General features: G+C 41.1%; 1 protein-coding gene across 1 annotated transcript; it reads right to left on the reverse strand.

Moving 5' to 3' along the window:
- Nucleotides 1-435: 435 nt before the first annotated feature.
- On the reverse strand, nucleotides 436-1,505 carry LOC109765573 (osmotin-like protein). The gene has a single exon (XM_020324367.4). The coding sequence runs from the start codon at nucleotides 1,411-1,413 to the stop codon at nucleotides 727-729; it is 687 nt and encodes a 228-aa protein (XP_020179956.1). The 5' UTR covers nucleotides 1,414-1,505; the 3' UTR covers nucleotides 436-726.
- Between the last annotated feature and the right edge of the window lie 16,017 nt (nucleotides 1,506-17,522).

Raw genomic sequence — 17,522 nt, forward strand, 5'->3', positions numbered from 1 at the left:
AGAGCGAGAGAGAGAGAGAAAGAGAGGACTACAAAATGCTAATATAAATCGCGGGAGGGCCTAAATGAAAAATCTCCAACTGCTCGGGTCCCTCCACCTACGTGGGTGCCCTCTCGGCGGTTTTTTGCTCGTCTCGGCTTATTTAGGACCAATCGCCGAGTACACTGTGCAAACTCTGCGTTTTGCGAGTACGAGGATTAAAGTGAGTTTTTGTTTTTTTTAAACCGGGCATAACCCCTTTCCATTAACTGAATAACGAAAATACATAGTCTGAAACAGTTAAGAAGGAGACGGGAAAGGAGAATAAAGTGAGTTTTGGTGTCAAGTACAATGACTAATAATGTATTTATCTCAGCTATAGGTGTAGCTAGCTCTCAGTGGACGAAGACTTAACCTGACTCATGGCATAGCACATAAAGAAGAAGAAAGAAAAAGTTAAAAGCAAAATTGGATGGATCTCCACATAAAAAGATCTTACAAATATAGCATCGGTTGGTTGACCACCTTGCACATATGTTTTTACACATATTGAAAATACCGTACAACAATTCTTCCAAGGTCCAGGGTTCATAGAAAAATACAAACATTCAAACTGCGACATTTGTATGAAAACTGGCCACTTAATTAACGCTCACGAACTCTTAACTGAAACGTAGTACGACGGATCGTGCATGGCGTAGAAGTACGGCAAAGCGAGAAGGACATACGACACGGAAGCTCTGTGCTCTAGTTGTCGGCGACGACAGTGCGGATGACCATGTCGGTGTCCTCCGCCGCCGAGGCGCCGCGCTGGAGCATGGACGACTGGCAGAGGACGATCTTGAGCTCCCCGGGCGCGCGGCAGCTCTGCGGCACGGGCTCCACGTCGGTCGACGTCGTCCTCGTGAGCGGGCAACGGTTCTTGAAGTACCCGGCGGGCCCGCGGCACGCGGTGCCTTCGGCGGCCCGGTTGTCCGGAGGGCAGTCGCAGTTGAGGTCCACGGCGCAGCCGAGCGCCGGACACTGCCCACCGCCGGCCTGCGGACTCAACACCATCGGCACGTTGAACCCGTTTACGAGGCTGACGCTGTACGCGGCGAGGTCCAGGTTCCCGCTGTCGTGGACCGTGATCTGCGCGACGGTGGACGGCGGCGCGTCGCCCGTGAAGCACCCGCGCAGTGGTGACGTGCCGTCGTCGCAGCCGGTGCGGGCCGCGACGCGACCTGCCCAGAAGGTGGACGGGAAGGTGAGGGAGAGAATCGCGTTGGTGTCGAGGCGCGCGGCGTTGTCGGAGATGGAGGGGAGGCCGGCGTTGGGGGTGACGAGCGGCCAGACCGGGTGCGGGCAGAGGTTGTGGATTGTCAGCTTGGTCGCCGACGAGAAGGCGGCTAGCGCGGCAAGGACGAGGAGGACGAAGGCGAGATCCTTGGCCATGGCAGCTACAGCTACTAGCTATAGCTTGTGTCTTAGAGGGAGGGAAGAGAGAGGAGCGGCTGGTTTCTATACTTTTGTAGGCGAGGCTCGTCGCTCGGGCTGAGTCGCCGTGGAGAAGTTGAGTAGCAGCAGCCAGCTAACTTTTTCTTTTGCTTTTTCTTTTGCTTTTGCTTTTGCATTTTTCGAGAGAAAGCAGCAGCGGGGCTGGTGTCGTGGGAAGGGGAATGTATCAGGTGCGTCTATCTTTGTGGTGTTATCGGTGACCACATGTCGGTGCACCAGATGTTCGTAGTACATTTTAAATGTTTGAAAAACAGGAAACAAAATTCTATATCACATTGACACATCATCAACGTATATTTTTACAAAATTTCATATCAAAATTCAAAACATTGACCTTTTTTTTAGGGAAATTCAAAACATTGACCGAGATACAAATTGACAAATTTGGCATCAATGTGATAATGGACCAAATCTAAAGCCCAACTTATGTTGTATACTATTCAGTGTTGAATTTGCCATTTTTTTCAGCTATGTTTCAAATTTTGATTTGAACATTTGTGACATGATAGATTGATGTTATGTAAATGTGCTATTTTTCACAATTTTTTAAACATTTTAAAACGTACTATGATAGTTTGGTGCACCACAAGCACCGGTGCACTAGATATTCTCCCTCGTGGGAAGGTGTGAAAGTATCGAGGGATACCAACTCTCACATGCTTGCATTTAAAAATAATAATTAAATGTTTCAAAAAATTCCAAAAAAAATTGAATGTTCCCAGGACTAGACCTACGTCTACAACTCCTAGAAAATTGGGACCATATTTGAAATAAAAAAGTGAAAAATAAAAAAGGTAAATCCAGATGTGAATTGTGTCTTTTTTGCTTTTGTCTTTTGTGACATTATTCATGTTAGATTTCTCTATTTTGTTTCTCAATGCGTATTTCGAATTTATATGTGAAATTTTTTATAGGTTGTAAACTCATGTCTATTGGCCCCTCGCAAAAAATTCAGAATGTTTCTAAACGTCTAAATTTCTTCTTCTTTTTTAAGTTGGGATCATGGGAGCATTTGAAGGTTGGTATCATCTATCTCGTGGGAGGTAGCTACCCAAAGCTAAGGTAAATAGTATCAGGTTTGCAAAATCTCAGTCAATTGTTAGCCGTTGAATCTTGGGTCTTTGTGTAGAGATTCGTGCTGAGCAGAGCCCAACGGCCCTCGCAGCACTTCCTTCCACCGCTTGCAGCACTTCGTTCTATCGGTCGCGGCATTCGTCGGTGTTGGTTACAGCATGTTGTCTCATCAGTCACAACATTCACCCTCATCGCTCACGGCACGTCGTCCCATCATTCACAGCTTCCGTCATTGTCGTATGCAGCATTAGGTCCCACGGTTACAACGTTCGTCATCATTGCTCGCAACGTCTGTCGTTGTCATTTGTAGCATGTCGCACCACTGGTTGCAACATTCAGTCATGTCATTCATAAAGCCACAACTATGTTGACATCACTCGTCAGAGTTCTAGGCAAACCCAAATAGTATAGTCAACAACGGACGCGGATTTGGTGAACATAATACCATGCACATCTTTTATAAAAAATAAGTTAAAAATATTAGAATAAATAAATAAATGATTTTTTTGCAACATAATTCGACTGGTACTCACGTATGAAGTTTCAAGAAGAAATAACATCCATGGTATTCTATGCAAAAATGAAAAACAAAGAAACTAACAAAAAATATCATTTGATGAATACTAAGGTCTCAATTGCATTTTCTTCATAAGAATAACACGGGTTTCAATAATTCATGAAACTTCGCGCGCGAGTAGAATGGTTGATCAAGCATGTTACTTCAAAATTCAAAAAATGATTCTAGCATTATTATTTTAAAATTTTACTATTCACATGGGTGGGCGTGAGACCATGTTCACCTTTGTATTGCCACGTCACCTAATAGCCTATCCATACAGCAATTAGCTGTAGTTGCATTTTTTGTCATTAATGTACGGCCCACATTTTTTTCTCATGAAGGGTGTTGGAACTTGTGCTACACCTGGATCTAAATATACAGCACGCTTCTCTTTTTCAAATTCGAAATTCATAACTTTTTTCAAACTTTGTGAACTTTTTCTAAATTTGTGTTTCAATTTTGCAAAATTTTCTAAATTTATGAACCTTTTCAAATTAGCTAACCTTGTTCACTTTATGAACTTTTTATCAAATTTTGTGTTTTCTAAAATTCATGAACTTTTTTCAAATATACGAGCCTTTTTCAAATTTGCAAACCTTTTTAGAATCCATGAACTTTTTTCATATTTTGTGAACTTCTTAAACTCGTGAACTTTTCAAAATAACATTTTTTTTCAAATACATGATTTTGTAAGAGTCAATGGGTCAAATGTCAAAGGTCAATTGGTCAATCAGTCAAAGACTGGATTCGGTTTTTCTACACCTGTAGGGACTGGCGAGTGAGCGAACACATGGTCGAGCGAGCTACCCTAATGAGAACAGTTGCGCGAGCACTCGATTTGGCGCGTGGAACGTCAAATATGGAGTCTTCTTAATAAGACTAGTCATAATGGGGAGTAACTTAGACTAGTAACATGCCTATGTTATTAGTTTATGTTACTACTTCTATAGTGGAAAGTAAATATATGTGTAGTAACATGCAACACTTCATTTATTAGGCTATAGACTCATCCTACCTTGATATGTGTGATGTTACTCATACTAGTAGTGTAACTAGCCATGTTACCACATGTCTCTCTTTCTTCATTTATTGCTTGCCACATCATCTATTTTATCTATATATGTGTGATGTTACTACCTATGTTACTTCCATTGTCGGTAGTCTAAGAGCAAGTCATAGACGCACCCCTTGGTCAAGCCCCTATCGTTGGAGTGTTGTTGGACGAGGCACCTAGTTGGTCCCCCACAGATTAGGTTGTTGTCAGCTTGAGCTGGCCTATAGAGTTGCCCGCGATGCCGTGGTGTTGGGGATGAACTAGTTGAAGGGTACGCTTGGTAGTTTTTGCACGGGCAGTTCCAAGGTCCCCCGGCGCTGCCACGTCGTGCGTCCCAATGTTGCACATGCTGTGTGTTGGGCGCTCCTCCATTGGGCAGTTATTTTTGTTTTTCTGGATTTTTGTGTTTTGGTTTTTCCTGGGTTTTTCATTATTTTTTTTGTTTTACGTCTGGCGGGAGTGTGTGCTTCCACGTGAAGCACAATTCTGCATGAAGCATAGATGTGCTTTTGTGCTTCCCCAAAAGTGAAGCACATATGTGTTTCCACCTGAAGCACAATTATGATTTTATGCTTCCCAAAAAAAGTAAATCACATGTATGCTTCCACATGAAGACACAATTGTGCTTCCTCAAAAGTGAAGCATAACTAGTACAGTTTTTGAAGTATGGGTTAGTACATTTTTTAAGCACAAATTTCGTCCAAAGAATATTCGTCGAAACCTATCAACATGGGTTGTAGTTTCAAAGATCTCGACGCGAGAAACACAATGGTGAAACAGTTCGTGATTTGGATGCACGACTAACAAGATAAAAGGTTTTAGAAAAAATGAATCTAAAAAAGCACAAAGAAACCCACTTGTTTATGTGGGAAGAAATCTCATTGAAACTCTCAGGTTGCGACAAGTTCACACATGCAATGCATCACTTGTCAACATTAGAAATGATGGGAATGAACATTGCAAGGGCAACCCTTAATTAGTGATTCAATGTCTTCTTTGTCGATTCATCTTCTTCATCTGCGTTGCCTAAAAAATCTTATTTATCTGCACCGTGCAACAATTGTACTCTTCGGTCCCTTCGTCAGTGACCTCATTTGGTTCAGCCGGCCTCGCAACATCTGTAGTGGAGAGACGACGGTGGTGTCCTCGTGACTGTGGTGGTGCAGGTTGGTGGGCGGTTGGCATGGTGGAGCCCCGGTTGGTCCTGGGTTGTGGATATGAGGGGTAGGGAGAAATCCCTCTCGGGTCTGCCCGGCACCGACGCGGTGGCGCCTATGGGCGCCATCAACCTTCTTGAAGGTCGTCGGGAGTACCTCTCCTCTGCTTCCCTCCATGTACCCGGAGAAATCCTAGGATTCGTCCGAGCAGCAGCATCGTCGTCGCGGTCCTTCTTGAAGGTGTTGCTTGGTACGCGCCAACTCGGTGGCATTGGAGTGTGGTGGATATTTCCGATGGGCGCAGCGGTTGCAGGATGCTTCAGCTTTGTTGATCCGGTGTTGCTGGCATTTATTTCTCTTGTTTTTCTTTTGGGCGTGATTGTGATGTTTGCCCCAGCATCGAACTTCTGGCTGTATCGGGTGGTTGCTATATTAATATAGCGGGGCGCAAGCCTATTTCGTCAAACAATTGTACTCTTTTTCATCTCTATGTAACTATCGATTTGATTCCTCACCAGCCCTAGGACCGAGAGCAGTAAAAATTTGAACCTTAGGTGTCCATTGCCCATCGCTCAAGCACTCGTGTCTGTGAGCTCCACGGCTACCCCATCGCCCACCCCCCAATGGCCCTTTGGAGTTGTTTGTGAGATTATCTCAGGATATTTTTGTTACGGTGAACTCGGAGTTGTGGCGGTGGGCCCTGGTGGCAATGATGATAGGCGGTGGGGCCCTGGTGGTGACGTCGATAGGAAGCAGGTAGTCTGTTCAGTGGTCTTTTGTGGCGTTAGCCTTGCATAGTTCTCCTTCGGAGCTCTTCAGCATAGTTGGCATTGCGTGATACGTCTCCAACGTATCTATAATTTTTGATTGCTTCATGCTATATTATATTCTGTTTTGGATGTTTAATGGGCTTTATTATACACTTTTATATTATTTTGGGACTAACCTATTAACCGGAGGCCCAGCCCAGAATTGCTGTTTTTGCCTATTTCAGTGTTTCGCAGAAAAAGAATATCAAACGAAGTCCAAACGGAATGAAACCTTCGGGAACGTGATTTTTGGAACAAACGTAATCCAGAGGACTTGGACCCTACGTCAGGAAAGCAACCAGGAGGGCACGAGGTAGGGGGCGCGCCTACCCCCTGGGCCTGCCCTCCACCCTCGTGGGGCCCACGTTGCTCCACCGACGTACTTCTTCCTCCTATATATACCTACGTACCCCCAAACCAACAGAAGCATCCACAAAAACCTAATTCCACCGCCGCAACCTTCTGTACCCGTGAGATCCCATCTTGGGGCCTTTTCCGGCGTCCTGCCGGAGGGGGCATTGATCACGGAGGGCTTCTACATCAACACCATGGCCTCTCCGATGATGTGTGAGTAGTTTACAACAGACCTTCGGGTCCATAGTTATTAGCTAGACGGCTTCTTCTCTCTCTTTGGATCTCAATACAAAGTTCTCCATGATTCTCGTGAAGATCTATTCGATGTAATCTTCTTTTGCGGTGTGTTTGTTGAGACCGATGAATTGTGGGTTTATGATCAAGTTTATCTATGAACAATATTTGAATTTTCTCTGAATTCTTTTATGTATGATTGGTTATCTTTGCAAGTCTCTTCGAATTATCAGTTTGGTTTGGCCTACTAGATTAATCTTTCTTGCAATGGGAGATGTGCTTAGCTTTGGGTTCAATCTTGCGGTGTCCTTTTCCAGTGACAGCAGGGGCAGCAAGGCACGTATTGTATTGTTGCCATCGAGGATAACAAGATGGGGTTTATATCATATTGCAGGAGTTTATCCCTCTACATCATGTCATCTTACTTAAAGCGTTACTCTATTCTTATGAACTTAATACTCTAGATGCATGCTGGATAGCGGTCGATGTGTGGAGTAATAGTAGTAGATGCAGGCAGGAGTCGGTCTACTTGTCACGGACGTGATGCCTATATACATGATCATACCTAGATATTCTCATAACTATGCTCAATTCTATCAATTGCTCAACAGTAATTTGTTCACCCACCGTAATACTTATGCTCTCGAGAAAAGCCACTAGTGAAACCTATGGCCCCCGGGTCTATTTTCCATCATATTAATCTTCCAACACTTAGTTCTTTTTATTGCCTTTTACTTTACTTTGCATCTTTATTATAAAAATACCAAAAATATTATCTTATCATATCTATCAGATCTAACTTTCGTAAGTGACAGTGAAGGGATTGACAACCCCTTTATTGCGTTGGTTGCGAGGTTTTTATTTGTTTGTGTAGGTGCGAGGGACTTGTGTGTGGCCTCCTACTGGATTGATACCTTGGTTCTCAAAAACTGAGGGAAATACTTACGCTGCTTTACTGCATCACCCTTTCCTCTTCAAGGGAAAACCAACGCAGTGCTTAAGAGGTAGCAAGAAGGATTTCTGGCGCCGTTGCCGGGGAGATTCGTGCCAAGTCAAGTCAAGATTTGATTTCCCGTCAACGAGCCATTTCTGGCGCCGTTGCCGGGGAGTCTACGCAAAAGTCAACATACCAAGTACCCATCACAAACTCTTATTTCCCGCATTACATTATTTGCCATTTGCCTCTCGTTTTCCTCTCCCCGACTTCACCCTTGCCGTTTTATTCGCCCTCTCTTTTTCGTTCGCCTCTTTTTCGCTTGCTTCTTGTTTGCTCGTGTGTTGGATTGCTTGCTTGTCACTATGGCTCAAGATAATACCAAATTGTGTGACTTTACCAATACCAACAACAATGATTTTCTTAGCACTCCGATTGCTCCTCTTACCAATACTGAGTCTTGTGAAATTAATGCTGCTTTGTTGAATCTTGTCATGAAAGATCAATTCGCCGGCCTTCCTAGTGAAGATGCCGCTACCCATCTAAATAGCTTCGTTGATTTGTGTGATATGCAAAAGAAGAAAGATGTGGACAATGATATTGTTAAATTGAAACTATTTCCTTTTTTGCTTAGAGATCGTGCTAAAGCTTGGTTTTCGTCTTTGCCTAAAAATAATATTGATTCATGGAATAAGTGCAAAGATGCTTTTATCTCTAAGTATTTTCCTCCCGCTAAGATAATCTCTCTTAGAAACGATATTATAAATTTTAAGCAACTTGATCATGAACATGTTGCACAAGCTTGGGAGAGGATGAAATTAATGATACGTAATTGCCCTACACATTGTTTGAATCTTTGGATGATTATACAAAAAATTTATGCCGGATTGAGTTTTGCTTCTAGAAATCTTTTAGATTCGGCCGCGGGAGGCACTTTTATGGAAATCACTTTAGGAGAAGCTACTAAACTCCTAGATAATATTATGGTTAATTATTCTCAGTGGCACACCGAAAGATCTACTAATAAAAAAGTGCATGCGATAGAAGAAATTAATGTTTTGAGTGGAAAGATGGATGAACTTATGAAATTATTTGCTAATAAAAGTGTTTCTTCTGATCCTAATGATATGCCTTTGTCCACTTTGATTGAGAATAATAATGAATCTATGGATGTGAATTTTGTTGGTAGGAATAATTTTGGTAACAACGCGTATAGAGGAAACTTTAATCCTAGGTCGTATCCTAGTAATTCCTCTAATAATTATGGTAATTCCTACAACAAATCTTATGGAAATTTTAATAAGATGCCCTCTGAATTTGAAACTAGTGTTAAAGAATTTATAAATTCGCAAAAGAATTTTAATGCTTTGCTTGAAGAAAAGTTGCCTAAGATTGATGAATTGGCTAGGAACGTTGATAGAATTTCTCTTGATGTTGATTCTTTGAAACTTAGATCTATTCCTCCTAAGCATGATATCAATGAGTCTCTCAAAGCCATGAGAATTTCCATTGATGAGTGCAAAGAAAGAACCGCTAGGATGCGTGCTAAGAAAGATTGCTTTGTGAAAGCGTGTTCTTCTAGTTTCTATGAAAATAAAGATGAAGATCTAAAAGTTATTGATGTGTCTCCTATTAAATCTTTGTTTTACAATATGAATCTTGATAATGATGGGACTGAATATGATCCACCTTTACCTAGAAGGCGTTCCAAAAATTCGGAGTTTTTAGATCTTGATGCTAAAATTGATAAGAGTGGGATTGAAGAAGTTAAAACTTTAGCTATCAATAAACCCACTATTTTGGATTTCAAGGAATTTAATTATGATAATTGCTCTTTGATATACTGTATTTCCTTGTTGCAATCCGTGCTAAATTCTCATCATGCTTATAGTCAACATAAAGCTTTTACTAAACATATCGTTGATGCTTTGATGCAATCTTATCAGGAAAAACTTGAGTTGGAAGTTTCTATCCCTAGAAAACTTTATGATGAGTGGGAACCTACTATTAAAATTAAAATTAAAGATCATGAATGCTATGCTTTGTGTGATTTGGGTGCTAGTGTTTCCACGATTCCAAAAACTTTGTGTGATTTGCTAGGATTCCGTGAATTTAATGATTGCTCTTTAAACTTAGACCTTGCGGATTCCACTATTAAAAAACCTATGGGAAGAATTAATGATGTTCTTATTGTTGCAAATAGGAATTATGTGCCCGTAAACTTTATTATTCTTGACATAGATTGCAATCCTTCATGTCCTATTATTCTTGGTAGACCTTTCCTTAGAATGATTGGTGCAATCATTGATATGAAGGAAGGGAATATTAGATTCCAATTTCCATTAAGGAAAGGCATGGAACACTTCCCTAGAAAGAAAATAAAATTACCTTATGAATCTATTATGAGAGCTACTTATGGATTGCCTTCCAAAGATGGCAACACCTAGATCTATCCTTGCTTTTATGCCTAGCTAGGGGCGTTAAACGATAGCGCTTGTTGGGAGGCAACCCAATTTTATTTTTAGTTTTTGCTTTTTGCTTCTCTTTAGAAATAATTCTTTGATATAGATTCTGGTTAGGTTTGTTTTTATGTTTTAATTAGTGTTTGTGCCAAGTTAAACCTATAGGATCTTCTTGGATGATAGTTATTTGATCTTGCTGAAAATTCCAGAAACTTTCTGTTCACGAAAACAATTGTTAAAAATCACCAGAACGTGATAAAATATTGATTCCATTTGCTGCTGATCAATAAACAAATTTTCTAGGTCGTCCTATTTTTCCTGAATTGTTGGTGTTACATAAGTTTGCGTTAGTTTGCGTTAGTTACAGATTACTACAGACTGTTCTGTTTTTGACAGATTCTGTTTTTCGTCTGTTGTTTGCTTATTTTGATGAATCTATGGCTAGTAAAATAGTTTATAAACCATAGAAAAGTTGGAATACAGTAGGTTTAACACCCATATAAATAAAGAATGAGTTCATTACATTACCTTGAAGTGGTGTTTTGTTTTCTTTCGCTAACGGAGCTCACGAGATTTTCTGTTAAGTTTTGTGTTGTGAAGTTTTCAAGTTTTGGGTAAAAGATTTGATGGATTATGGAACAAGGAGTGGCAAGAGCCTAAGCTTGGGGATGCCCGTGGCACCCCAAGATGATCTAAGGACACCAAAAAGCCAAAGCTTGGGGATGCCCCGGAAGGCATCCCCTCTTTCATCTACTTCCATCGGTAACTTTACTTGGAGCTATATTTTTATTCACCACATGATATGTGTTTTGCTTGGAGCATCTTGTATGATTTGAGTCTTTATTTGTTAGTTTGCCACAATCATCTTTGCTGTACACACCTTTTGAGAGAGACACACTTGATTCGGAATTTATTAGAATACTCTATGCGCTTCGCTTCTATCTTTTGAGCTTTATAGTTTTTGCTCTAGTGCTTCACTAATATCTTTTAGAGCACGGCGGTGATTTTGTTTTATAGAAACTATTATTCTCTTATGCTTCACTTATATTATTTTGACAGTCTTAAACAGCATGGTAATTTGCTTAAATTGGGAAATTAATCCTAATATGTTAGGTATGTAAAACTAGTAAAAAACTTTCTTATGAGTGTGTTGAATACTAAGAGAAGTTTGATGCTTGATAATTGTTTTGAGATATAAAGATGGTGATATTAGAGTCATGCTAGTTGAGTAGTTGTGGATTTAAGGAATACTTGTGTTAAAGTTTGTGATTCCTGTAGCATGCACGTATGGTGAACCGTTATGTGATGAAGTCGGAGCATGATTTATTTATTGATTGTCTTCCTTATGAGTGGCGGTCGGGGATGAGCGATGGTCTTTTCCTACCAATCTATCCCCCTGGGAGCATGCGCGTAATACTTTGCTTTGATAACTTGTAGATTTTTGCAATTAATATATGAGTTCTTTATGACTAATGTTGAGTCCATGGATTATACGCACTTCCTTCCTTCCACCATTGCTAGCATCTCTAATACCGCGCACTTTTCGCCGGTATCATATACCCACCATATACCTTCCTCAAAACAGACACCATACCTACCTATCATGGCATTTCCATAGCCATTCTGAGATATATTGCCATGCAACTTACCACCGTTCCTTTTATTATGACACGCTCCATCATTGTCATATTGCTTCGCATGATCATGTAGTTGACATCGTATTTGTGGCAAAGCCACCGTTCATAATTCTTTCATACATGTCACTCTTGATTCATTGCATATCCCGGTACACCGTCGGAGGCATTCACATAGAGTCATATTTTGTTCTAAGTATTGAGTTGTAATTGTTGAGTTGTAAGTAAATAAAAGTGTGATGATCATCATTTCTAGAGCATTGTCCCAAGTGAGGAAAGGATGATGGAGACTATGATTCCCCCACAAGTCGGGATGAGACTCCGGACGAAAAAAGAAAAGAAAAAAAGAGGCCATAAAAAAAGAGAAAATGCCCAAATAAAAAAATGAGAGAAAAAGAGAGAAGGGGCAATGTTACTATCCTTTTACCACACTTGTGCTTCAAAGTAGCACCATGATCTTCATGATAGAGAGTCTCTTATGATATCACTTTCATATACTAGTGGGAATTTTTCATTATAGAACTTGGCTTGTATATTCCAATGATGGGCTTCCTCAAAATGCTCTAGGTCTTCATGAGCAAGCGAGTTGGATGCACACCCACTTAGTTTATTTTGTTGAGCTTTCATATACTTATAGCTCTAGTGCATCCGTTGCATGGCAATCCCTACTCACTCACATTGGTATCTATTAATGGGCATCTCCATAGCCCGTTGATATGCCTAGTTGATGTGACACTATCTTCTCCTTTTTTGTCTTCTCCACAACCACCATTCTATTCCACATATAGTGCTATATCCATGGCTCACACTCATGTATTGCGTGAAGATTGAAAAAGTTTGAGAACACCAAAAAGTATGAAACAATTGCTTGGCTTTTCATCGGGGTTGTGCATGATTTAAATACTTTGTGTGGTGAAGATAGAGCATAGCCAGACCATATGATTTTGTAGGGATAACTTTCTTTGGCCATGTTATTTTGAGAAGACATAATTGCTTAGTTAGTATACTTGAAGTATTATTATTTTTATGTCAATATTAAACTTTTATCTTGAATCTTTCGGATCTGAATATTCATACCACAATTAAGAGGGCTACATTAAAAAATTATGCCAAGTAGCATTCCGCATCAAAAATTCTGTTTTTATCATTTACCTACTCGAGGACGAGCAGGAATTAAGCTTGGGGATGCTTGATACGTCTCCAACGTATCTATAATTTTTTATTGCTTCATGCTATATTACATTCTGTTTTGGATGTTTAGTGGGCTTTATTATAGACTTTTATATTATTTTTGGGACTAACCTATTAACCGGAGGCCCAGCCCAGAATTGCTATTTTTTGCCTATTTCAGTGTTTCGCAGAAAAAGAATATCAAACGGGGTCCAAACGGAATGAAACCTTCGGGAACGTGATTTTTGGACCAAACATGATCCAGAGGACTTGGACCCTACGTCAAGAAAGCAACCAGAAGGGCACGAGGTAGGGGGCGCGCCAACCCCCCTGGGCGCGCCCTCCACCCTCGCGGGGCCCACGTTGCTCCACCGACGTACTTCTTCCTCCTATATATATACCTATGTACCCCCAAACCAACAGAAGCATCCACGAAAACCTAATTCCACCGCCGCAACCTTCTGTACCCGTGAGATCCCATCTTGGGGCCTTTTCCGGCGTCCTGCCGGAGGGGGCATTGATCACGGAGGGCTTCTACATCAACACCATAGCCTCTCCGATGATGTGTGAGTAGTTTACCTCAGACCTTCGGGTCCATAGTTATTAGCTAGATGGCTTCTTCTCTCTCTTTGGATCTCAATACAAAGTTATCCATGATTCTCGTGGAGATCTATTCGGTGTAATCTTCTTTTGCGGTGTGTTTGTTGAGACCGATGAATTGTGGGTTTATGATCAAGTTTATCTATGAAAAATATTTGAATCTTCTCTGAATTCTTTTATGTATGATTGGTTATCTTTGCAAGTCTCTTCGAATTATCAGTTTGGTTTGGCCTACTAGATTGATCTTTCTTGCAATGGGAGAAGTGCTTAGCTTTGGGTTCAATCTTGCGGTGTCCTTTCCGAGTGACAGTAGGGGCAGCAAGGCACGTATTGTATTGTTGCCATCGAGGATAACAAGATGGGGTTTATATCATATTGCATGAGTTTATCCCTCTACATCATGTCATCTTACTTAAAGCGTTACTCTGTTCTTATGAACTTAATACTCTAGATGCATGCTGGATAGCGGTCGATGTGTGGAGTAATAATAGTAGATGCAGGCAGGAGTCGGTCTACTTGTCACGGACGTGATGCCTATATACATGATCATACCTAGATATTCTCATAACTATGCTCAATTCTATCAATTGCTCAACAGTAATTTGTTCACCCACCGTAATACTTACGCTCTCGAGAGAAGCCACTAGTGAAACCTATGGCCCCCGGGTCTATTTTCCATCATATTAATCTTCCAACACTTAGTTATTTTTATTGACTTTTACTTTACTTTGCATCTTTATTATAAAAATACCAAAAATATTATCTTATCATATCTATCAGATCTCACTTTCGTAAGTGACCGTGAAGGGATTGACAACCCCTTTATTGCGTTGGTTGCGAGGTTTTTATTTGCTTGTGTAGGTGCGAGGGACTTGTGCGTGGCCTCCTACTGGATTGATACCTTGGTTCTCAAAAACTGAGGGAAATACTTATGCTGCTTTACTGCATCACCCTTTCCTCTTCAAGGGAAAACCAACGCAGTGCTCAAGAGGTAGCATTGCGCTGCCCTCGGTATGGGTGGTTGAGTTCTGTCACGGGTCTTGGCGGTTTTCGTCCGGTTTTTCATTAATTAACTGGAAACTCTCTTATGCCTAACTAATGGATGAGGAAAAAATTGCCTCTATTTTAAAATAAAGTAAAGAAAGAAATTACAACACAGGGAATGGAAGAAGCTAAAACTAGAGTGCACAATCAATTCTATTAAATCCATACATTGTTAAGTATGGTGATGTTTCCTGTTACGACAACCAAAACACACGCAATGCGCCAAAAAAGAAAAAAGGAATGTTAATATCAATATAAGAGAATGTAAGTTTTTCTATTATTAAGCAAATTGTATTCCTTTCAAAGCATATTATAAATATTAACATGAGATTCTAATTTATTTAGAACAATAGGAAAGAGCTTGTATGTATTGTTCACCGGTTGCATGGGCCACCATTGTGTTTATTTGAATGACACACTTGATACTCAGAAACAAGGACAGGGGGACATCACCCTTCCTCTCTTCAACATCATCATGATCCTCGAGTATATTCTCTACGAGCATGATGACGACGGCCTCCTTCTTGCAAGTTACTGAGGGCATTTGCGCATAGAACCTAAAATGGACAACCCTACTTGTCTGCCCCCTCCTTTTGCTCTAAGTCGAATTTCATCAATTTAGAACAATCAAAAACAATTTTACAATACATATAAGCAATTGGTAAATAAATTATGCATGGCAAACATCATCAACATATTTTCTGCGGTCGAGCTTGTGGGGAGGGAGAGGCATTCCGCCAAACATGTTGTAGGTGATCATTGTTGGATGAGTTGTGGCGACTCAATGAAGTTGTATTTGAAGATGAGGTCAACAGTGAATGAAGGAGGACCAGATTGCGAGGTCGGGCGTATTGGGAGGCCTGGGTGTCATGGGAGGGCGCCGTCGATGAAATGATGGGGCAGGTAGTAGGAGCTTTTGCTCATGCTGCCACACCCGCATCACGGGCCTTCTTGTTGTTGCGGCCGATTTGGTGTTGTATGCTCTCCGTCTTCGGCCTAACAGTAATGACGGTACTTCAAGTATGTTGGACATGGAGGACTGGTCCATGGGGCCAGAGAGACATCATGGCGATTGATACGTCCATTTTGCATCATGATTTCCTACTGTTATTTATAATGTTTTGGGTCGATATTTCACTTTATGATGCAATTCTAATGCATTTTCTCTCTTATTATGCAAGATTTATATGAAGAGGGAAATGGCCGGCAGCTGGAATTCTGGACCTGAAAAGACCTACATCAGATATAGCTATTCTTCAGAGCTCCAAATAACCTGAAAATTTACGGAGATTTATTTTGGAATTAATAGAAAATACAGGAAGAAAAATACCAAGAGGGGCCCCACCAGTGAGCCACAAGATCAGGTGGCACCCTTCCCTGGGGCGCGCCATGGGAGCTTGTGGGCCCACCAGCAGGCCTACATGGTCCTCCTTCTCCTATATGGAGCCATTTGCCATAGAAAAATCAAAAGAACTTTTTCGGATGAAGTGTCGTCGTTTCAAGCCAGATCCTGGGCAGGAGCACTTTTGCTCTCCGGTGGAGCGATTCCGCCGGGGGTACTTCGCTCCGGGAGGGGTAAATTGAAGCCATCGTCGTCACCAACGTTCTTCTCATTGTGGGAGGACTCATCTCCATCCACATCTTTACCAGCACCATCTCATCTCAAACCCTAGTTCATCTCTTGTATTCAATCTTTGTCACAAAACCTCAGATTGGTACCTGTGGGTTGCTAGAAATGTTGATTAAATCATGTAGTTGATGCTAGTTGGTTTATTTAGTGGAAGATCATATGTTCAAATCCTTATTCATATATTATACTCCTTTGATATTGAACATGAATATGATTTGTGAGTAGCTCCGTTTGTTCTTGAGGACATGGGAGAAGTCTTGTTATAAGTAATCATGTGAAGTTGGTATTCATTCAATATTTTGATGATATGTATGTTGTTCTTCCTCTAGTGGTGTTGTGTGAACATCGACTACATGACACTTCACCATGTTTGGGCCTAGGGGGAGGCATTGGGGAGTAATAAGTAGATGATGGGTTACGAGAGTGACATAACCTTAAACGCTAGTTTATGCATTATTCTGTAAGCGGCTGCTTTGGATCCATATGTTTCATGCTATGGTTAGATTTATCTTAATTCTTCTTTCGTAGTTGCGGATGCTTGCGAGAGGGGATAATCATAAGTGGTTTGCTTTCAAGTAAGAACAACACCCAAGCATCGGTCCACCCACATATCAGATTATCAAGGTAATGAATGTGAATCAACTGAAACATGATGGAAGTTAACTAGACCATATTCCCATGTGTCCTCGAGACCATTTAGCTCACTGTAAGAAGTACTTCTGGTTTATCCTTTGCCATAAAAAGAATCGAGCCACCTTGTTGCACCTTTGTTACTTTTGTCACTTGCTACTTGTTACGAATTATCTTCCTATCAAACTATTTGTTATTACTATTTACAACACTTGCAGAAAACCGCGTGCCAATTCCTTCTGCTCCTCGTTGGGTTCGACACTCTTACTTATCGAAAGGACTACGATTGATCCCCTATACTTGTGGGTCATCAGGGATGGCATATGGTCAATTGATACGTCTCTGTTGTATCTACTTTTCCAAACACTTTTGCTCTTGTTTCGGAATCTAATTTGCATGATTTGAATGAAACTAACCCAGACTGACGCTGTTTTTAGCAGAATTGCCATGGTGTTGTTTTTGTGCAGAAATCAAAGTTCTCGGATTGACCTGAAAATTTACGTAGAATTTTTTTGGAATATATAAAAAATATTGGTGGAAAAAGATACCAAAGGGGGGCCACCCAAGAGCCACAAGCTCAGGGGGGCGCCTACCCCCCATGGCGCCATGTAGGCTTGTGGGCCCCCTGGACCTCCGGCAACCCTAACTCCAACTCCATATATACCTATTCGCCAAGAAGATAAGGACATCACGTTTTACGA

The sequence above is a fragment of the Aegilops tauschii genome, chromosome 5, assembly GCF_002575655.3.
Source record: "Aegilops tauschii subsp. strangulata cultivar AL8/78 chromosome 5, Aet v6.0, whole genome shotgun sequence".
Taxonomy (NCBI): domain Eukaryota; kingdom Viridiplantae; phylum Streptophyta; class Magnoliopsida; order Poales; family Poaceae; genus Aegilops; species Aegilops tauschii.

Coding starts and splice junctions, on each gene's coding strand:
- LOC109765573 (XM_020324367.4), bottom strand. CDS start 1,413: ATGGCCAAGGATCTCGCCTTCGTCCTCCTCGTCCTTGCCGCGCTAGCC.